This window comes from Lutjanus erythropterus, chromosome 10 (genome assembly GCF_056507025.1).
Source record: "Lutjanus erythropterus isolate fLutEry1 chromosome 10, fLutEry1.hap2, whole genome shotgun sequence".
In the NCBI taxonomy this organism is placed as follows: domain Eukaryota; kingdom Metazoa; phylum Chordata; class Actinopteri; order Lutjaniformes; family Lutjanidae; genus Lutjanus; species Lutjanus erythropterus.
In genome coordinates, this window is record NC_139326.1 from 38,811,683 (window position 1) to 38,834,855 (window position 23,173).

The window sequence follows — 23,173 nt, forward strand, 5'->3', positions numbered from 1 at the left end:
TATGATAGAAATAAATGGCAGCATTTGATCAGAGTTGATCAGTAATCTTTTAACGCCATTCTTCTTCTCCTGCCTTATCTGAAGCGACAGTGTTGCTTTTTGCCATGATTTTTTTTGTCTTTTATATTTTCCACAGCTCTTTAGTATAATGACTTGTTCATCTTGACTGAAGTGGGCAGCTCACGATCACTTCACTTTGTACAGAACATGCGTCAAATAATGCATCAAACGCCCCTTTTTATGTAAGAGTCTGAAGAAAGCCTGAGTTAACAAAGCAAGTTCATAACCACTGTCGTGATACCCGTTATCTCTGACTGGAGTTTTAGGTTTTGTCGAGCAGCTCATGCAAAGAAAGCCTGGCTGTGTTGAGCTTCCTTCATACTACAGCCCTCTGGTCAGTGTGACTTTCCAACCAAGGTTTCCTCTTTGACCTTAAGTGGCTTTTTGATCAAGAAAGTTACATTTCCTGTGTGACATGAAGGCAGAATAGGACAGCAAATGCATGGACTGAGGGCACTTTCATGCCCTGTCAGGAAGGAGGGATGGCAGAATAGTTCTAGCTGGACCACTTCATGACTATATTACACACAGTGAGATGAGGAATTAGCTTTTTCTTGTGTCCCTGCAAGAGTCACACTCCTGTTCAAACATGTCAGCGGAGCGGAGCGGTCAGGTTGAGGTTGTAGGTGCAGTAGGCAGCAGTTGGTTTCAGTTCAGACGGCTGCTGGCTGCTGATGGGGAACATTTTGCTACGAAGCCGACCAACCTACTGCACTGTGGTCAGACCACCAGGGCAGATACAGGCTTTGTTTCACAATGGGTTGAATGTTTTACAAACCTTTCCACTGTAACGAGCAGGGCTCCAGACTAACTTCTGTCACCAGCGTCCCCAAAAACAATGTTAGCCTTTCCAAAGGCGATGTAAGCCATCCTAAAATCAAAATATTGTTTCTTTACTTTGTTTTTATTATCATCTGTATTTAACTGTGGCATAATATAAACATTAGAGCTACAAGGACTATTATTATTAACCAAATATTAAATTAATCGGCAACTATTTTGATAATCACTTATTTTTTTCATTAAAAAAATATTTTCAGCTTCCCACAATTTTCAGGTTTCTTTATTCCAAGACATTTGAGGACGTCATCTGGGGCTGTTGAAAACAGTGATCAACATTTTTCACCATTTACGGACTTGGTATGGACCAAATAACTTATTGGTATGTTAAGAAAATAATAATCATTAGTTACAGTCCTAAAAACATTAATATGTTGAGGAAATAATGACATTCATTTTATTTATTCATTTATTTTGAGTTTAATGCTGTTTCTGTTTGTTTCATATTTAATTTATGTAAAGTACTTTGATAACAAAAGTATATATAGCCATTAATTACAAAGTAAAAAATACCTCAGCTATTGTACTTCACTCCAGAGTAAATTCATGTGGTTACTTTCATCTCTGACATATGTTTGGTAAAATATAACACAGATGTAAACTGTCTCCAAACTCGAAATACTTTTTCCTCTGAACTGTCCCCAGCTTAAGTAATGAAGTATATTTATTAGTGACTGTAAACTTTTTGTACGCTCCGTTATAGTCGGCGCTTGCTGCAGTGATAGTCATACACACAAAAAATCTTTTTGTTTATGGGACACTGTTAGTCTTGAGCCCTGGTAATAAGAATACAATACAGGGGTGAAAAAAAGGCTTGAAAATGTTACAGAGATTGTTTTTCTGACATGTTGCCATTTTTGTTAGAAATAAAATGTGCACAGCTGTAACCAAAATATAAGCTGTGAGCAGCTTTAAACTGATAATGTCAGTATCAGCTTTCCAACACCTGTATCAGTCCAACCCGACACTTCTTCTCATCCTCATAATGTGTGATTAAGACAACTTTGATTCAAGTCACAGTCAGGTTTTTCTTAAATGCTGGGAGGTCATGAGGACAGAAATTGTCCTCTGCTCCTCCAGCATAATTTCAGTCACTACCACGAGTCCATGCAATGAAAACGACCAGTCAAATAAATAAACAAGGCGTAGTCTCAAACTTAACTAGGCTCTTGTCATTTTTCCATGGCTATTAGCGCTTAGCAAACAGTTGATTCAAATAGTAAAAAGGAGGCTTTTTCCATCTGTGGTCTGTGTTCAGGATTGTTGATCCGACAACATCACTGAGACAGAAGATGAAGGAATTATCTTGGTATTAGACCAACCCTGAGATGATTGTTGTGTTTATATGTGCAGTTTTACCTGCTATTTGAATTACTGTGTGTGAGAGTGTGTCACACAGTGGAAGGCCATATAGGCAGGGGATGAGCTTCAGTGTTGAACACATACTGGTCTAGACTGATGAGGTTGGGGTCGTCTGAGAAGAGCAGGTACAGATACTTCAGGGTCTCTCCCAGGAAGAAGCTCTCCATCTTGTCTCGGGGGCTCGGGTAGTCCGGGTCACGCACGTTGTTGATGGAGGTGTAGCCGCCAGAGGAAACCTGAGGGGAAACACATTCACACAATCTATTCGCTGTATTTTAGAATATAAGAGGGGTTATTTACTAAACCCAGGGCTCATCATTAATGGTAGCCTGCTTGCCCAGGGCAAGTAAATTCTGTGTTTGGTAGGCTTGGGTGGTATCTATTTTTTAATACCTTCCTGACATTTTACAAGGGTGCCAAGGTATACAGTATTATGGTATGCAACTGAATAACCAGCGACCATTCAGTTTTTGGCTTAAAATGCTCCTCCTGCCACATTTTGGCATTGGTTGCTGTTGGCACTTTGCCAGGCAGAACAAGCAATTCAAGAATAAAAAGGCTGAACTAACACCAGTGGTGTAGGGCTACGAAACAAAATGGCAAAGGAAATTCCTACAGAGTTGGTCTGAAAAGTTTTCTTGGATCTGAGGACACAGTTTGTTTGACCTGCCAGGAGTTTCTGAAGAAAAGCAGACGTGCAAATTTAAAACTACGTAAGTTTAAACTAGCTTCTTTTTTTGCGCCCTCGCTAACTAACATTATTGAACCTATTAAGGTTGAACAATTGGACAAATACATCATCTATTTCCTATCTCCTCATAGAAAAAAATGAGTTCCTACTCATGAACTCCATCAACCCTGACTTCATGAAGAAGTCATTGTCTGATTTCACACAATCATGGTAGCACCCACTGAAACATAAGATAATAGATACTAGGCCTGTGCGGTATACCTGTTCATACCGAAAACCAGTCTTGATTTTCGTTATGATATGAATTTTTCATATACCGCCATACCGGTGAATAGCCCAAACAACATCCGGAATGTGCGGGAAAGTGTTTCAGCGGGGACCCATTTCACTGCTGCACACCAACACCACAGGTGTGCTTGCTTCAGTGTGCGCTCTAGAGATGTTCCTGGCAACTAATTTCCATGTCTATTTAGACTAGTCGAGTAGTCTAACACTAAGAAAACAATCAGAAAGCAGTTAAAATTTAGCTGAATTTTTTAATTTATAATGTTAAACACTGTCTGAAAAAAAATACTGTGTTAATTAAGAGTCATTTGAAGACGTTAATCACAGTCTACAATCACCAAATCGTACTTTAAATGCCGCTGAAATGTGCACTACTTTGTGCTGTGCAATACAAGCCTTACACATTAATGTACAAAACATGACAACAGCTCAATAAATGCTTCACCCTTCCAGACCGAAGAGGGTTACAGTGTTTGCAGGTAGAGGACCCAGAGCTGACGTTAGCTGCCAGCCTGACACACAGTGTGGCTAACGTTAGCAGTGCTAGCAGCAGCAGCAGCAGCAGCAGCAGCTCCACTTGCAGGTTTATGTCCATGTCTGTGCTTAATGCGGTCACATGTTTATCCAGTCGAGTGAATATATATCAGCTTATTCTGTCACAGTCTACATTCATCTGTCCGACTTTGCTGATGTAAACATCCGGAGTTGCCACAGCGATCTGTTCATATGCGCTGGGTGAGAGGGGCTGCTGTCTGACAGAGCCGCAGCCCCGACTAGTGGCGTGCGGCTGCATAAAATCTTAGAGGCAACAGAAAACTGGCATCGTGCATGAATGAAATATTGATAAATATTTTAAACTACTAGTATTTCTGGTGCCGACTAGTGTGGATGAGGATGTTTAATTGTAGAGTCGTCCCTGCCATGTGATGGTAACCATACTTTGAAGGGGTCATGCTTTTACCTGTGTCTTGACATAAAAAAAAACCTGATACAGTCCTTATGACAGTAAAACGGGCTTTTTAAAGCCAATCAACTGCAGTAATTCTTTTCTCATTAGAAGAAAATGTGGGTAAGAACACTGTTGCATGAAAAAAAAAAAAAAATACCATCAAATACCGTGAAACCGTTATGAGTTTTAAAAAAAACGTGATATGAAAATTTTGTCATACCGCCCAGCCCTAATAGATACCATCATATAATAAAACCTGCATGTAAGTTTATGTCTTAATATATTGCCCATGTTATTAAGTAGTAGAAAACAAAATGTATAATGCCATCTGACAAACTCAATTCGTCACAGTCAGCCATGTTTTATTGTTTACTTTTGGCTTCAGCACTTGGAACGCTTTGAGGCAAGAAGCTGGGAATTTCAACCAGGAAATTCCGATCTTGGACGTCTCAAACACAGCATAAGTCCATCGCCGGTTGTTTTTTGGGTGATTTAATTTGGCTTGTCTTTGAAGAACAAGTGAAAGCCGCAGCTCAGAGACAGACTTGTTCAGTGAGTTTACCCAGTAGTACAAAAAGACGAGCAACAGCAGAGAACAGCAACAGAGAAACACTTAGAGCCTGAAGAGAGCTGAAGGGCAAGTGGCTGACAAAGGTTGATGTCGAGCCCTGGGTTGACAAATGTTGTATTTACTAAAACTGAAGATGTAAATTGTACTGTATCTGTTACTCAAGTGTTGACAGGATGGGCAAAAATGTCTTGTCTAAAACATTTGACTCTTTCTTCCAGACTTAATCAGACACAAGATCCTTTGGGCAGTCTGCAATGATTTATCTGCTGTTGGTATGAATTCCCATTCCTGCCCACCATATTTCAAGGTTCTTTGCAGGAATGCACTAAAATATGTATTGTATTAATACAAACACCATTTTAGTGGTGCTGCTTTCTGTCATCACCAAAATATCTAAAAACAACCAACCTCGCCAGGTTCAGATTGACATGAGAATTATTAATCAACACAAACAAAGTTAGCTTTAAAAGAGTGGCTCTGTGGGTGGACTATTGTCTTGCTTTCTTTAATGTATTTTCCATGTGGTGTTTGCAGACCATAGCTGTGTAATGTGGCTACATGTTGGCAGGTGTTACCAAACCCCAGACAGCTGTTCGTTAAACAACAGACCTACATTTCATATGAATTTGTCAGAGCAGACGTCTAACTAAAGACACTGAACCTCACATCATTTGATAGAGACAGATCAGTCTATTTTACTGACCTTGGTGTACTTGTTAAAGTTTTGGAGAATCTCGTAGCCCCAGTCCTGGTACTTGTGGTCCTTGGTGAACCTGTACAGGTAGAAGAGAGACTCCACAGTCTCTGGTCGCAGGAGGTTGTGTCTGTCTGCAAGCTATCAGAGGACACAGAGGAGACACAAACAAAAACTTATGAGCCACATCGTAGTGTAAACATCATTTAGAATCTCAACCTAAACTTTTGCAGGACAGTTTACTGTCACATTTACTTTCACAGTTTTTCTGTATTTCCGAACATCTTCCATTACATCCTTAGCCAATCAAGAATGACACTGGATTAGTTTGTAGGTACAAGAGGTTTTAAACGACAAAACAATTTGAAGCAGACTTTCTGTTCCCACTCTTACATCACTGTCTCTACTTACCTTTACGTCAATGTCTCGGGTGCTGCCTTGATGCATGTTGAAGTGGACGATCTCTGGACTGAGGCCAGTCTCCATCTGGGCATACATCTGGTAGCAGGTCTCCATTAGCTGCTTGGCCAGATCCATGTGATCAGCAGGCAGACCGTTGTGGGCACCGAGAGCCAAAGTTCCTGGCAGGAAACACACTAGATGGTCCTGAAAGAACACAACAACAACAACAACAACAGAGAGTAAACAGACAGCTGTGGTCCCTCATACCAACTTCAATTACTACCTATATGCCAGGCTTAAGCCTGATCATGCATTTGGTTGTGTGTGTGTGAATGTAACAGTCTGTTCTATCTGCTAATCCTACTAATGAACCCATCAGCCTGATATTTTTGTGCATATTTATGGCTGTATGTCCTCTCACGGTTGTGGTGATTCGCTGTTTTTGAAAAACCTATTTTGTTAAGTGTTCTGTTTCATTCAGACTGCTGACTCACTCCTCATAAGTGGCTGGTAGGGGCCACAAGTCATCAATAACTGCTAGGTTAAAATCAAGGCTTACACAGTCTGTTGCAGGCAACAACAAAAACTGACATCCACAGAAAAGTTTGGTCTCATTAATTCTATACCAAACAAGTTATGAGCAACCAAAGTTAGGCACAGTACAAGATGAATAAATCCCCTAGGGCTGCAACTAATAATTAATCTGACAATTATTTTCTCAATAAATCAAGTAGTTGTTTGGTGTATAAAATGTTAAAAATGGTGAAAAATGTTTCCCATAGCCCAAGATGACGTCTTCAAATGTCTTGTTTTGCCCACAACCAAAACATATTCAGTTTACTGTCAGAGAGGAGTAAAGAAACCAGAAAACGTTCACATTTAAGAAGCTGGAATCAGAGAATTTGGATGTTTACTACTTAAACCGATGAATCAATTATCAAGTAGTTGTCGACTAATTTGAATCCATGCCATCATGTACCTCATTGGTCACTGCTGAATGTCAAATGCCAAATTTGAGAGTTTCACTAGTTAACAAATACAATGTCTATTGACAGATCCAGACTTCACTTCAAACTTGACTGCAGTCATCTAATAATACAGATTTTCATTAAATTTGGTTTGGTATAAACATGAGAAATTGAACTTTTTGAATAATAATAACTTGCACTGGGACATGCAGGAAAAAGCAAGTGTAATTGCCCCCATTTGTTTCCTAATTAAAGGACCAGTACGTAAGATTTAGTGCCATCTAGTTGTGAGCTTGCAGATTGCAAAAACACCTCACCTCCTCCCCTTCCAAGTGAGTAGGAGAACCTACAGTGGCTGGCTGCAAAACTTGCAAAAGGGACTAAATATTGAATGGTGATGTGATGGATTTTACGCAGTTTGTAGGTGTTAGAGGCTATAAATTCATGTTTGAACATAACACTACCACACAACCTTTTACTCACCTTTTAAGACCAACTTAGTCAACAAGAGGGAACATTAAAATTAATCTGCATTTGCAGGGTAACAGATGAACTGAGATTAACAGAGTACAGAGCAGCAGCAGAACCTGGAGGCTGGATTTCGATAAGACTGACCATTTTAGGGCTGAACTGTCCATGTGAGACTTCTCCCACAAAGCTGAGGCTGTTAGGTGAAGACTTCTGCAACAGGTTCTTCTTCACACCCTCTATTGCCTGCAAGTAGTCCTCCAAGAGCCTAAAATCACAAACACACACACACACACACACACACACACACACACACACACACACACAGTCATTTCAGGAAGAACAGCATTCTATGTTTGACAATGAATAGGGAAATGAATCAGACCCACAGTGCCCACAGAGGGTGCAGCTGGTGGAGTGAAGACATGCAACTCTTGTATTCAGGATGATACTTCCCTATCTTGGTTACAGATACATGAAGATCTTTTGTATATCTCCAGAGCAGATATATAATTCAGTGCCTGACATTTGAACATCAAATGTATTCCCATTTGAATCCAACATGCCAACTAATGTAGGCCAAAACCCTGAAGTGACACAAAAACACACTTCACACAAATAATTCAGACATTCAAAGCTGCTTAATCTAAGCCTGTGCCCTCAAGCGGTGCAGAGTGTCTGGAGGGGAGTGTTGTTCCACTTTATTAATCTTTCAGCAATCCACTGACACAGCCAAAGTAACTAACTGCATCCAGTGCTGACAGAACACCATGAACACTCCCATCTCTACATCTGACACTGGCTGATATTACTATACTTTAATATTGAGTCAATGTCCATTTTAAATCTATATATACAGTGGGGGATGTTGAGATCAGCTGACTCCAGTCTGCCTGCCTGCAGGAGTGATACCAATGGTACACTGTGACTTAACAATCTAACTGAAGAACAGCATTAAAACGTGAGCTAAAAAAAAATATTAGCCGCATGTAGGCTGATATTGATTGACAAAAACTAAATGATATGAGCAAGCAGCTGCTTACAGCACAGAATCATCAACACACCCACCCACTGGCTCCGAACACTGAGCTGCTCCATTCACATAAGGGTCACCCTGATTTAGGACTAGGGAGCTTACAGGGTTAAGTCCGGGTCTAAATATGCAGACATACAGATCCTCAGGGTAATGTCTGGATAAATGCACAGTGCCTGTGCATGTGTGAAAGGGGTTCAGGACTGTATGGGTGTTTCAATTAGATGCAAATAAAATAAGTGATGACCACACAAACAAAAAAGCCTTGTGTTGTACGTTACTATAGCAACACACAAACACGGCACACAGTGTGAAGGAAATATCACAGCCATAAACTGTGTATTAGACCAGGATGAAACTTCAGCTACCACAATTGAAAACTACTGATCAGCTCCACTGAGATGAAGCATATGTGTGGTAAGAGAATAAAACGCTGTGAGTGGGTTGGACATTAACTATGATACGTTAACTTAATGCTACATGAACAGAGGGTTGACTGCACAGCTACAAACAAGTTTAGAGCATGTAGAGTGATAAAAGTACAACACTCAGCAGCAACATTCAGTGCCTGACTGACCTGCTCCCACCAGTGGGCTTTTCTGTCTCTGTTATGACACATTTGTCTGACATGGACAGAACAAATTTTCTCTAAGTGGTAGCATGCTGACACATATACTCTGTCCTCATTGGAACAAACTGAAAAAAAGCTGCTCACACTCGGGGGGCGGGGGGGGGAAGCTATGTGGACACAGTTCAAACTAATATTATTGTTACTGAATCATATCAGCTACAAACACATTCAGATAATGATGAGATAACTAACTTTCAGCTGTGAAATTCCCAATCAGTGCATCTTGAATTCAAACTCTAAAATTAAGTTGTTTTAATGAAAAACAGAGCGGACGCGTGTTTCATTAGGATACATAAGCTATGCTGAGCAAGTATCAAGTCCCTGTGAGTTGATTTTGACAGCTACTAAACTAAAATCAACCGAAACCAATTAAAGGAAAGAAAAACATTTAAAAATGAGAGCTCCACTTGCATGATCTGGGAAATGGCTGTCAGCAATAGCAAGTTGGGGCACTTACTTGCACATTTAGCTTTCATATTTATTCATTTTACATGTGACAGTGAATACTGGGTTTGTGAGGTGTGACTTACTGGTCCTCCTTCTTCCCTCCCTGGATCCACTGCTTCAGCAGGTACTCATAGTAGCTGTCTGCTCTGGCTCCCAGTGTGTAGATGCCTTGGTGGGTGAACTGTCCACTGTTTGTGTTGATGAACATGGGTACGAGACCGTCCAGCTTACCGTCCAGCTTGTGGACCTGCTTCATGACTTCAGCCACCGCAGCCTGAAGGTGAGGTCAGAGGTCAGAGGAGTTCAGATGTTTGTTTACTCACTCAAAGTAACTTGACATAAAAGAAACAATCCTAGATTATAAGATTAATTAACCATGAGAGTTTCACCACTCACCTTAATTAATCCATTTAGTCATATAAAAATATACATATGATTTCTCTGGCTCTTTTTTTTTTTACATTTATTTTAGCATTTAAGTAGGTGTGAACAATCAACACAAAATAATACACAGGTTCCTGCATATTTTAAATTTCAATTATATTCCAGATGTTTCCACACTCAAATCTCCAGACTTCTAAGGAGACTTTTCAGACCATACAACTTTCTTTTCCCATTTTGACTCTTTAGCCAAACAGGCTTTGTCAAACCAACCCGTAGATATCTTGAATTTACCAATTGTGGCCATTGTATCCGATGCAGAAAGTTGGAACATGTTCTATAAGCCCAAGAGGAAACAAACTAACTGGTGCTACCTATACTCCTATGTTCCCATGTGTTTTAGTCTCCTTTATGAATGAGAAGTGAAAATGAGTCGATAAACGTTATAGAATTTAATTTTCATGCTGTCACTGCAAACTTGTTTCATGAGCAGCCATAAAGGTTTGGTTTCCTAACAGAAAAGAGTACATTTACTTTTTTCCTAACTAAACACTGTATAACTTATGAACAAGGCTTTCCATAGGGACATGGAGCAGGGTATGAAGTTGAAAAGCAGTGCACATCTCATTTGATCCCCATCACCACCACCACCAGTTCATTTTTGACTATCCTCAAAAAGGATGAGATATGGAAGGAAAACTACTGGGAGCTTCAAGTAAGTAAACGTTCTCCCAACTATACAGAACAGGGCTGACTTAGAGTTTGATCACTGACTGTATGTTAGGAAGCATTGTTAGATACACTATATAGTATTATTTACACTCTAGCAAGAACATTTCATACACCCTCAGTCCCTTTGAATTTGTGCTCCATTTTGCAGTTGAAACAATGAGCACAGATTTAACTAATCCTTCCAATATTCTTGCAATATTTCTAGAAAGGGGATGAGCCAAGTCACAGGGATGGCTGGCAGCAGGCAGAAATAAATCCTGGCAGCAGCACATCTATGTGGGTAGTATACTTCAACAAAATGTGAATGGGAGGCCAGTGAGGGATCACCTTGTTATTTCATTAACACCTACTGATTAATCAATGTGCCTGTATGGATGGGGGTGTGATTCAGGAGGTCAACAGCAATACCCTGTGCGTATTACACACTTGTGGTGAAGCTCTGAAACTAGAAGGTGAAATGAAGCATCTAGGGATTGGATGGGCACAGCAGGAAAGAGTGAGAAAAAACATCTGCCAAAAAAGTCCACGTTAATGATCACTGTTAGTGTTGGGTACCAAAACACGTTGCCAATGGCACCGGTTCAATCTAGACTGAATCACAACCCAGATTATGATGCTTCATTTCTGTGCCATAAACCTGAGCTGTCAATTGAAATAGTTTCCTGCTGGTGCAGACGTTACAGACATGTCACCAAACCTACCTTCTTAACATTACAGCAGGGTGTGGTGGTATGAGTACAAGTACATGCGCACAGTATCGGACCCCATAAATGGTATTGGTGCATCTCTATTATACACTAAAACTACTGAGGATCACTGTACTACCAATAACAAATTATGATTACATAATCATACTATGAGTTTCTGTGATTTTTACACTACTTTACTGCAAAAAAATTAGTAATTTGTCAGAAAACTGTGAGAAAACCTGCATCAAATTCAGCCATTCTGGGCTGCAGTAATTGCAGCAAAACTGGGTCACAAGCTTCATGTGTTTTGTCCTTAGAGTCAAATGTATGACTACACATTACTGTGTTTTAGGTGCTGCTGCAACCAAATTAAAGATGGAAGGTGAGATTTGACTGTTTCAATGACTGACTGACTAGTCAGGACTATAGCCGCCTGGGCATTTGGCATTTAAAATACATCTTAAAGCTAAAAGAATCTGTGTGTTTTTCCCTTTGGCTTCTGAAAACCTGCTTTAAGGGCAATCCTTTTGGCTCTATGAATGAAGACACATACTATGTTAACAAGACTTCTTGTGTTTCAAAGTGGCACATCTCTTGTTAACCACAAGATGATAAGCCTGTAGTGCAGCTAACTTCTCAAATGTTGTATATCTGTAACCATGCTAACAGCCCAGTGAGGCTGTTATGCCAGTGAAACACTTAAGAGCAATATTACAAATGGAAAGTTGAGCCTAAGTACCACTCTTGAAACTTTCTGGGCAGACCCTGGATCAGCAGTCAGTTACCTGGTACTGTGGTTCCTGGGTGAGGCGGGTGAGCTCTCTGAACTCCAGCTGGATGCTTGTAACCTCCGCCACAGTGCTGTCTGAGGTCCAGCGAGGGGGGTGAGCTGTGCCTTTCCCGATGTTCACATCAGAGTAGGGGATCTTGGACGGGGTGTTGAAGGCTGGCATCAGCCTGGAGCCGATGTCTTTCTGCAGAGGAACACTGCAGGTTACATGAAGGCATTTACAGCTGGAAGGCATGCACTACCCTACACCTCTGTCCCTATGGCAAAAACTCATATTCATTGTGTAGAGGTGATACATAGGTGAGTACTGCCCACTCTGTCTTCGCCACTTGGGGTCACACTGTTGTTTTTGCTCCACTATCTTGCAAGACATATTAATCTTATGGTGGTTCTTCTTGTTAGCTACAGAAAATGAGAAATACCAAGCAAGGTACACCTCCATCTGCACAATTCCTGGTAGAAGAACATGGATAAGATGCTGCTATCTACATTCTTTACATGTGATTATGTCCTTTTCTTTTTTATAAGGACCTAAATGTTTTGAAATGAGAGCACATGCGTTGTCTCACAGCTTTGTCCAGGAAGAGCGCGTCTCCAGTCAGAGAGTAAGTACTCAGCAGGCCTCCCAGGATTCGGATGGTGCTTTCAAACAGGTTGACATCTACGTTCTTGTTGAACGTGAGCTCTGTGGCTACCCAGCTCTTTGCTTCTTCGAATTCTGAAACACAACATTACAGTATTTAAAAAAAATACATCCAGAATCATTTGTAAATTACCTAAGCCGTTTCTTAATACCAAGTACGCCAAGTTCGGACTTACGGACTTGGCAGTTCGGACTTAGCAAGTTCGACTTGGGAGTACAGTCTCTCGAGGACGGGAGGATGGTCATTCTGCTATTGGGCCAGTAGCGTACTTGATGATGTCACCATCTCAGCTCGTCTTGGCTTACTCACTTCCAGTTATTTTCAGCATTATTGTGTATTTGAAATAAAACGAAATATGATATAAAACACAACCCTCTATCTTTTGGTTTAAATGTGCGGAAAATGAATTATATCTCGTTTTACTTCTACAGAGATATCAGAGCCAGCGGCCAATTTCAAAACGCCATGCCGGGATAAGGCTGTTTTTAGCGGGGTAACATGAATGCTAACAGCCCGGTCATCTTGCCAGCTGGCGAGGTATGCTGGCCGTCCCGTTAGCAGGACAACAAATCTCCAAAAACTTCAAAGCAAATTTTAAACTACGCGCTATCGTGATGAATTGACCACATATTTTAAGTTTTAATGTCTACATTCTCACATAAAATAATCTTGAAATTGCATTCTGTGATACTAAAACAGTAGTATTTCGACACTTGTAACTTAAAGGTGTTGGTCTTCTCCTCTGCCATTGTTGCTACAAAATGCATTCTGGGATACGTGGCTGCCCCAAGTCCACACAAGTCACCACTCGATGCATCCTTGATAAAATGGGCGGGGCAAGAACACATCCGGGTATTTGACTGTTCTTGGCGAGATGCGGACTTTTGAATTGGAACAGTACTTGGACTGAGACTGATGATGTTTCTCAAGTACACAAGTACAGAGAAGAACGCATATTGAGAAAGGGCTCTAATATGAAATCAGTCCACACGTTGCTATAGGCAAGTGAGACAGTTGGGGAAGGCCACAGGTGACAATCTGTTCACATATTGGCATTAAAAAGTGATTCATATATGGAGATGACTTCACATAGTACCTTTAAAATGAGATGAAAAATGTGAACTCAGCTCACTATGATGAAATGTTTTGTCATTGCTTTTGTTTTCATTGTAAGAAGTCATTAAATATGATACATTTGACGGAAACTTAGCGCAATGAGGAGAGGAGACTGTGACACTGTGTATTGTATTTAGCTCTGTTGTGGCCAAATTGAGTGTTTGGAACATCCTAAACATACTGATCAGTGGTGGAGAAGTGGTTTATGCTGCAGGAGGGATTTGAGGTTTTATTGACGATTTGATACATTTTGACCTTTCTTTGCTGTGAAACTGGCTCTGACTACAACTGCCACCCACTGCGAGCTCCCAACTGTCCAAACAAATCAAACATACTGGAAGTGAGTATTTGGTACGACTCATCTCCAGTATGCTTTAAATTTCTGACAGCAATAAAAACCCAAGAGGCAGAAGTTCAAAGATGGATGACAAAAGACCAGTCTACCTTCCTTAAGCTCCATGATCCACATGGTATCCAGGGCATCGATGAGCGTCAAACCCAGGCCAAACCACTCGCCGTAGGACTTGGAGAGGGGCCTGAGCTCATCGTGGCCCCAGGCAAAGTCTTTATAACCCTTCCATGCATGTCTGAAAGCTTCCCGCACCGCCTCCAGCCTGTTGACTTCTAGAAGACAAAATACACACCACATGTCTATTTATTATCTCATCCAAGTTTACAGAGTGATTCACAAACAAGTGGCTGAAATGTTCCGCTTACTAAATTACAGTTATACTTTAAAGTGGGAATTAGATTTCATGGTAACATTAGTACAGTCTGATTTCTTAAAACTGTGAAGCAATTGTTTTTAATTTTTTAGAAGTGCAGCAGATACCTGGTTCTTTTGATGATTTGGCTTTTGGGTTGGCAGGTGAATCCTCATTGTTTTCCTCATCCTTGGTGCCTTCTGTGGCCTGTTCAGTGTCAATCACCGCCCCACGCCAGCTGAGGAATAAGTAACAAATAATACAAACATATTAGGCCTGCAACTAACAATTATTTTCATTATCACTTAATCTGTTGATAATTTGTAAGAAAATGGTGAAAAACGCTGATCAGTGTTTCCCAAACCCCAAGGTGATGTCCTCAAATGTCTTGTTTTGTCCACAAACAAGATACTAAGATAACTGTCATATAAGAGTAAAGAATCCAGAATATATCCACATTTAAGAAGCTGAAATCAGAGAATTCTGGCTTTTTTCACTTTAAAAATGACTCAAAAATATTAACTGATTATAAAAATAGTTGGCAATTAATTTAATAGTTAATCAATAATCAAATAATTGTTACAGCTCTAAAACATGTATAAAAAAACCTAAGATTAGTTGTGCTGACATTCAGAGTGGCACACAGAGTCTCACCTGATGACTCCCTCCTCCTCCCCTTCTTTCTTGTTATCAGCTGCCTTTTTCTCAACCACTGGATCTGAAGCGTTCCCTTTCTTCTGAAGACGATTCTGAAGGACAGGCGGTCCTCTCTTATTGGATAATTTCCTCTGTGGCAAATGATGGCATAAACAAAAAGCTTTTATAAGTCAACTATGGCTTGTGAAGAAATTACTACCATGACAGACTAAATGTGCAGTAAATACATTTTTGTCATTAAGTTTGGGAAAGGAAAACTCAAAATTAAACAAATTACACAGTGTTTGTTTCTGATTGGTTGACAGGAGTCTTATATTAGGACTTTGCTCCTGTCAAATTGTGAAATCAACCAGGGCAACTGGAGATAAGCATGGCAACAGTGCACACAAATGCACTTTTACTGTGGCAATCACTCAAGCCACAACTTACCAAACTACATCTAACTGAGCACTAACAAAATCAATGATGATCCCTTGTACAGCTCACCAGACCCAGAAGAGGATTAAACACCAACCTAAATAGTTTTTCTTCCAATTTCCTAATATAATTATAATAATATTAATCCCTCTTTGACTTGTTTTTGTTTTAAATGTATTTTCTCTTTCTTGTTTATCTTAATGCATGAGGGGATGGGGGTTGGTGTTTTTCAGAAAATGCTGCTTTCACTTCATACCATCTGTACTTCTTGAGAGGTTTTACAATTCACTGAAAAGATTTAGACAAAGCCTGATTTTTTAGCATTTATAAGTATCCCCAATTCTTCCCTGAAATTCATCCAGATACACCAAATTGACATTATCATTTAACATCCCCACTTTTAACCATCGGTATCATTTGATAGAACCAAATTTATCTGTATGAGGAGATACCACGAGAGGTGAGGAAGATAATGTGCTTTTTTAAAAATATTGATGAACTGGCATTGAATATATGACCATATTGTTAAAAATAAATAAGTGAAATGTGACTATTTTGTCCTCCTTGAAGATTTGAGATGTGCTGCCTTTTCAATTTTTCAGAATATGCTCACCAAATTTTGGGTCTAACACCCACTGAGAATCCCATTGTTGAAGTGCAACCTCCTCTTGCAAATTCACATATTGCAAGAATCACAGTATATCTTCCAACATGGACTGGGCCTCCACTGCTAAGTACTGACAATACTGAGCTTTTCAGCTCACTGCAGATGTTTCTTCAAAAGAGGAACAAGGACAATTTTAGATTACAAATCTTGTTCCTACGAGTCCTGCCCTGCAGCTTCCTATTGTTAGAAATCCATTTATAGTGGTGGAAAGGCTTAAAATAACTAACAGGTGCCACTCAAATCATCTACTTTAACTTTTAACTCTGAGACTAAAATTATCTACAGTCTTAAGCAGGCAGCCTTGGATCTTTATGGTTTTGTTGTTTATGTGAGGCAGCTTAGATTGACAGGATTGTCAATAGAAAATGTATATTCTTGGATTTGACATTTATTGAACTGCTCTAGTTGTTAAGTTGTGACATAAAGAAAAAAAAAGTTTCCCTACATGTTTTCCATGCAATTTTGAGGAACAATATATTTTACAGACATTATTTATTGTAACTGAGGAATTGGCCATCAGGATGAGAAATACCAGATTGTCTATTCAGCAGTACAGAGGAAGTCAGCTCAGAAAGATAAACCTTTCATTTCCCCAGTCCAGTGCTGATACCCAACTATCTGATGCCAAAAGGGAAATGGTAAACAATGTCATCCTATGACCTAACTCCAACTCTGAACACACTGGGACACTAACTTGAATATCTACAAAATAGTTTTCTCACTACAATAAACCAATACTCTGGATTATTTGAGGTGGGGTTGTATGTGGTTGTATGCCGATTTTGGCAAGGATGGGATTGTTTCATCCCTGATAACTGGAATATTTTCACCTTGCTGTCAGACAGCCTTTTCTGACAGCAAACTAATGTTGTATATGCCAAATACTGCTCTCTGCAAAGCCATCAGACTCCTTTGACAAAGCCAGCAAATTTACTTTGAAGAATATGCAAGTAAATAAATATAGCATACACTTAAAATGATATTGACTGTTTTAGGTTGTTAAGGTACATGCTGTTGCTGACCCTATCCACACACAGCAGTATGGCTTAGCTTCCTACAGCAGTACTCCTGCTGCTTCTCCAAACTGGGGGCATACTGACCACCATCTACTGTAGGTAATACAATGACTACAAATTAATACCTCATACACCAAAACTGGGCTATCTCTTTAAAAATCACCCCAAATTGTCCTACTTCTGTCTATCCAGATTAACACTGACTGGGTATAAAAACACTTTTCAGGAAAGGAAAAATGTCCACACTTTCCAAAGATGCCAGTGCTCCACTCTTTTTAGAAACAAGAACAGAAAGAGAGATACAGAAACCTGGGAGGTTTGTTCTGGCAGTGGAGGTGGGGCCTGTTTGACAGGCTCTGGCAGCGCATGTGGGACTACAGGCCTCAGGATGCTGTTGCTGTCTGTATCCTGCTCTCCATCTGTAAGGCCTCAAAACACACACACACACACACACACACACACACACACACACACACACACACACACACACACAGATTTAGTATTAAAGTATTAGAGTAGTGTAATAACATAGGAACAAGGATGGCAGACCTAATGGTTACTGAAGGTCACGGATTTGAAGCCCACAAGAGCCCCTGTCAAACTGATGAAAGATTAATATGCTTACTCGTCTCAACTTTACCTTTAACAAAGACAAAACACTCATCAGTCATTCTTGAAGGTTCTGACAACATGCCAGTGGCTCAGACTGGTGGGATATAATAGTATATTTAATGTGTAAGACCCTTACCACTGAGGTGTTCACTAACAGCAGGATAGGAAGCAATTCCACAGATGAACAGGAGGACGAGGAAGAAAAGGATGAGGCTCCGCTGCAGCCGGGACAGCTGCTTCCATTTCTGCAGGCACACAGAGGAGAGAAAGATGGAGAATAATGTCAACTTCTATCCAGTTCTGGGAGAAATTCTATTGTTTCACCTGTGCAGGCTTTTTCTGGACCAAACAACTGACAGGTCTCATCACTCAAGTCTAGTGCTGCTACAAATAGACTTAGTGCTGCTGTTTTGTACTGAGGAGGTGCAGCACAGCTAAGACCCAATTTCATTTCTGCTTTCTACTTTATACCATTAATTTAACTGCTATTGTTTATTGCTTTTACTGGTTTTAAGAGGCTAAATTACCTGAGCATTTTTCAATGAAGGCCGCAGCTTCTTTCACTTTTAAAGGGACACTTCATCCCAAAATCAAAAATGCATATTTTTCCCCTGGCCTGTAGTTCTGGTGTGAGTTGCAGAATTTTGGAGTTATTGGCTGTAGAGATGTCTGCCTTCTTACCAATATAATGGACTAGATGGCACTCAGCTTGTGGTGCTCAAAGCACCAAAAAAGTACATTTCATCATGACCCAGTTACTCAAGATAATTCACAGACCTTGCTGTGAGCAGTTTCATGCTGAAACAACTTTCTTTCCAGTGGAAAAGAAAGTAGTTTGGGTAGATTCTGAAGTACTTCCCATAGATTCTACCGCAGAAAGAAAGTAATGCAACAGCTCACAACAAGGTCTGTGGATTATCTTGCGTAACTGGGTCATGATTTTTGGAAAGAGACACTGGTTTTTTAGTGTTTGTGGTGAAAGCAGACATCTTCGTGGCCAATATCTCGAAAAATCTAGATGATAATTAACACTACAGACCAGGGGAAGAATATGTATTTTTGATTTTGGGGTGAACTGTCACTTTAATTCAAACCTTGTACAATTTGAACATGTCTAAATACCAACGCTGTTCAACCCTGATAAGCCTCCCGGCAGTGTGCATGCTTATACCAATGACATAACACTTTTGGTCACATTATACACCAACATGTAAATGTAGACCTAATGTTACCACACTCTGAAGAGTCAGATTGCTGTGCTGACATTGTAGATTCAGCTCCCCATTCACACCTGACCCAGAGCCTGGAGTAACAGCCCTGCATACACATATTCTGTTACAGCACCATCATTCCACTTCTAAACTCAGCTTAGTAATATATATAATACGTTCAGAATTAATAGTACACAAATACTATACAATATGCAAAACACATTAAAAAATGAAATTGTCACGGTATATCCATTCTGAGGCAGCCCCTTTGGCCTGCTTTCAACTAACACTTTTTTACATTTTGAATTATATACATTTTAAATAAAATCATAATATTATTGGGTGGTAAAGATGCAGAGATTGTAAGTAGCATCAACAGCAAAATATGTAGGTTTTAACAGCTTATGTTCAAAATGATATTTTCACTTCTTCATCACATTAAATTTGATGCTATTGTGTGATATACAACCAAAATTATGTTTTGTGATAGCATTCTAGGAAAGGGTGACAAATTCAAAGAAAACGTGTCAGCTGTCTGTCTGACTTGGCATCCTATACAACCTGTCTGGAGCAATATTTAACTCATTTTATGTCTTCATCTAAAGCGAACTATTCAGTCTGGTAGCCATTATGAAAATAATGCAGTTGAAATTGCAAGCACTTGATATAAATCCAAGCACATTTCAAACCTTGAAAACACTACATTCAAATTCAAGGGATTTCCAGAGCCCGTACGACTCCTGAATCAGAGAACTAAATTTATATCCAGGTAACTTCTATCTAAAGACCTACTTATCTACTAGCAAGGAATATTTGACCATGCATCTCAACTGAGCTGTGTGGATCATCCACAAGCCCAACAGTGTTGTTGTTCGGACTGTAAGAAGACAAACTAGACTACTACTGGCTAAAAAGTGTTGAATAAAAAAGCCAGCACTGGGTGTGAAACCACTGTGTGATGACGAGAGGAGGAAGGAAAACGCCTTTATGAGCAGCTCTTACATGAGACCCACTTACCCTCCAGCAGGACTGCCTCCTCCACTGCTTACTGTTGTTGTAACTTCCACTGCCTTGTCCAGCAAAGCTTATAGATACATAGTCCTGTCGAGATGGTTGGTGCATGTCTGTAACCCAGCCCTGGAGGAAGAGGCACAATGAAGAGTATTGTTGTGAGTAACAGGAGAGCTGGATGGAGGTGGCAGGTGCAGGGATATTACAGCTTTCCCCCATTCACTTTAGCTCAATTCATGAATTATTTTTTTCATAGCAATAAGTTCAAATTTTAGAACAGTTAGTTTGTTGTTCATACCAGATTTCAATTTCTCAATGACTCCAGCAAACTGCACACATGTGCAAAAGAGAAAGCACAGTTGTCTACTATTTGCACAATAACCATGGCTTACTGATCGAACCTAAAGAGTTGGTTCATGTTCTTCACTTCTAAACATTCTTTCATTGTTTACACCATCATATGCAAAATGATCCATTCAATTATCAAAGTCTGTTAGACATACATATATATTTCACAAATATCTATGACATGAAATATTTGTGATTCCAAGTTGCAGAAATGAACAAGGAGACGAGACGTGTGTAAGATGCAACGAATACTACTTGTGAGGACATCACAGGTGATAATTGCATGGGTTGGTTGCATCACACAAGGAGATTTTCCCCCCTGAGCACTGCAAGGGAAAACATCAGATGTGATGCTGATGAAAGTCTCAGGCCAGACTAACAAGATGAAAACTCATAGTGTTGCATACAGTGAATTTTCTGTTCTCTGTATATAGAGCTGCAACGGTAACTTAATCGTTGCAGTCAATCCCATGGACGAATTACATGTCAGCGTTTTGAGCTGTAGAGTTCACAGGACAAAACTTCTCATTTTGGAGGCACTGACTGATTTACTGATGCAATAACTAGATTTTGAAACATGAAAGTAATGTTAGATGTGTTACTGAATAGGGCTGCAAGTAACAATTATCTTCATCATTGATGTTGATTATTTTCTTGATTAGTTGTTTGGTTGACTTTGGTCCATAAAATGTCAGAATATAGCGAAATGTTTTGATCAAAGCCCAAGATGATGTCTTAAATTTAAATGCAACAATTAATTAATTGTTGCAGCTCTATTACTAACTTTAACAGGCATGTAATAGAGTTGTGATGTCCAATGAAACAGCTGTGATTAATGCCCTCTGTTTAGAGGCTGTTAAGGCTGTTTCAAAAATGAGCCAAAGAAACAAACTGTGACCCAGCTCCAAGCAATCCGGGGAACAAGATAAAGCTAGCATGTAAGCCTGGTGGGTAAATGTAAGTGTGGTTCTGTTATAATTACAAACTAACACCACAATTGTGTGATATGAAGAGTTTCGCTCCACTTTACACACATTTGGCTTTACAAGGAAGACTTAAGAGGTTTTCAGAGGTTACAACCTGCTACCATCTCGTTCCTCTGTACTCCTACTGCTCGGTAACATTACCAGTGCTCGTGTTGTTTCATTTCAGGGGAAATGTCATCAGAAATGTTGGTGGTTAGCACAGCACGGCTAGTCTAGCTTTGTAGCATCCATCACATCTGCATACGCCACCACACACCGCCAGGTGTTTAATCAACAGGCTCAGTTAAATGTAAGCGAAGCAACGACATACATAAATTATCCAGTCGATATAACTTCAACAGGAGATATTACATAGCAAATCATTGACTGTTATTAACGTTATCTTACCTTTCACACAAGAGGTAAACCCCGCTACTTCGCCTACGCGTCACTGGCTTGAAGTAACGTTTTGGCGGCTTCACAGCCCCACTGTGGACCGAGGCATGGCTTGAGGCCTAACGTTAACACAATCAATACACCGGGTAAAGAGTCGACCTCTGTATTAATACACCTTAAAACACTCTTTAAAAAAATAAAACATTCTGCTGATGGCTTATTAATGAACGACCACAAAAATTAAAATATGTAACAGACATTACCTTGTAAAGTATCCAGCGCTGACAGTTGTCAGATGTGCAGTCTGATCCAGCCCAGGAGGGAACAGTCCGGTCAGCTCAACGTTACTGAAACAACCTCGCGCGTCTCTTCATATTTCAAACATTTAATTAATACCGAAAGAAATCCACGGAGCCGAAACTTCTCATTTTAGAACTATAAATACACAGACTATTCAAAATGCACTAAGTGAATCTCATCCACTTGTAGCTCACTCTGTCATGCTGCTCAATGCTGCTGCTCACTGTCAACAACTGTGATACTGATGCACTCCTGCTGCGTTCACGGACTTCTCGAAATATCGTAAATACTACCTATTAGCCTGCTACCACTACTTGTGACTACTTTGATCTCTAAATGTTAACGTTTCGATATATTTTTTTAAAATTTTAAACTCCGGTTCTAGCCATTCTGAAACTGTCAGTATTCCCCCCATCATTTTTATGACATTGTTAAAATTATTAAAGAATACCAAATTTTTCAGATCCACATAGTGCCATTTGGCCTTGACACTGCCATCTTTCAACTTTATACAGGTCTCTTGACCACTGAAATGTTAGTAATAGTTAACTGGTGTAAATGATTTGTAATACTTGTAATAAAATGTGATTTATACATATTTATATTAACTATATTGGTATTAACTGTAGGTCAGCCATGAGTTTAAAGGGAACATTTGACAATTTTCATGTCTGTCCACTGAGTGTTGATGGTAAATGTAGTCAAATGAAGCAATAAATTCACCTGTGTGTGCTATATTGACCAAGAAAAAGTCCCTTTGTACCAGAATGCATTGCATGCAAGCTTCTGATTACCTCCCTACCATATAGCTATAAGTTTGTGGGCCAAAACATGGTGTTAGGTGACAAAATTACTCTTCTAGCACACCCCCTGGCTACCCAGAGAGACTACAAATCCAAGCTGAAATAGCCTGTAGTTCTTCTTTATCACCACAACACCACTGTAACATCACTGGATGCAGAAAGAACAACTGATTTTGCAGCAGGAGAGCTCTGCTTTCTCTGTCAATAGGCTGTGGCAGCAAGGAAGAATTTATTGCTTTAACTGACTGCATTTAACATTAACACTGAGTGGACAGCCACATGAAAATAACAGTTTTCCCTTTAATATAGGCTA

General features: G+C 39.8%; 1 protein-coding gene across 3 annotated transcripts; it reads right to left on the reverse strand.

The window, feature by feature from the left end:
- Positions 1-1,624: 1,624 nt before the first annotated feature.
- On the reverse strand, positions 1,625-22,360 carry man1b1b (mannosidase, alpha, class 1B, member 1b). Of its 3 annotated transcripts, XM_084729263.1 has the most exons (16): positions 22,021-22,360; positions 21,770-21,876; positions 20,652-20,722; positions 20,055-20,174; positions 17,963-18,071; positions 17,524-17,642; positions 15,112-15,245; positions 14,586-14,695; positions 14,198-14,377; positions 12,563-12,711; positions 11,989-12,177; positions 9,485-9,675; positions 7,438-7,558; positions 5,864-6,058; positions 5,462-5,593; positions 1,625-2,498 (listed from the first exon to the last, which is right to left on the reverse strand). In XM_084729263.1, exons 3-16 carry the CDS (start codon positions 20,679-20,681, stop codon positions 2,292-2,294), a joined length of 1,986 nt encoding a protein of 661 aa, XP_084585389.1. In that variant the 5' UTR covers positions 20,682-20,722; positions 21,770-21,876; positions 22,021-22,360; the 3' UTR covers positions 1,625-2,291. The 3 variants fall into 3 exon arrangements, with proteins under 3 accessions (XP_084585389.1, XP_084585390.1, XP_084585391.1); XM_084729264.1 differs by lacking the exon at positions 20,652-20,722 and having other exon boundaries at positions 22,021-22,357; XM_084729265.1 differs by lacking the exons at positions 20,652-20,722; positions 21,770-21,876.
- Positions 22,361-23,173: the final 813 nt, after the last annotated feature.

Bases quoted from the DNA above. Each gene is read 5' to 3' on its own strand.
- man1b1b (XM_084729263.1), bottom strand. From the start codon at position 20,681: ATGCAATTATCACCTGTGATGTCCTCACAA. The intron at 7,559-9,484 runs GTAAGTCACACC...TTGTGATTTTAG, and splicing joins GGAGGGAAGAAGGAGGACCA to GCTCTTGGAGGACTACTTGC. The intron at 6,059-7,437 runs GTCAGTCTTATC...GTGTTCTTTCAG, and splicing joins GACAGTTCAGCCCTAAAATG to GACCATCTAGTGTGTTTCCT.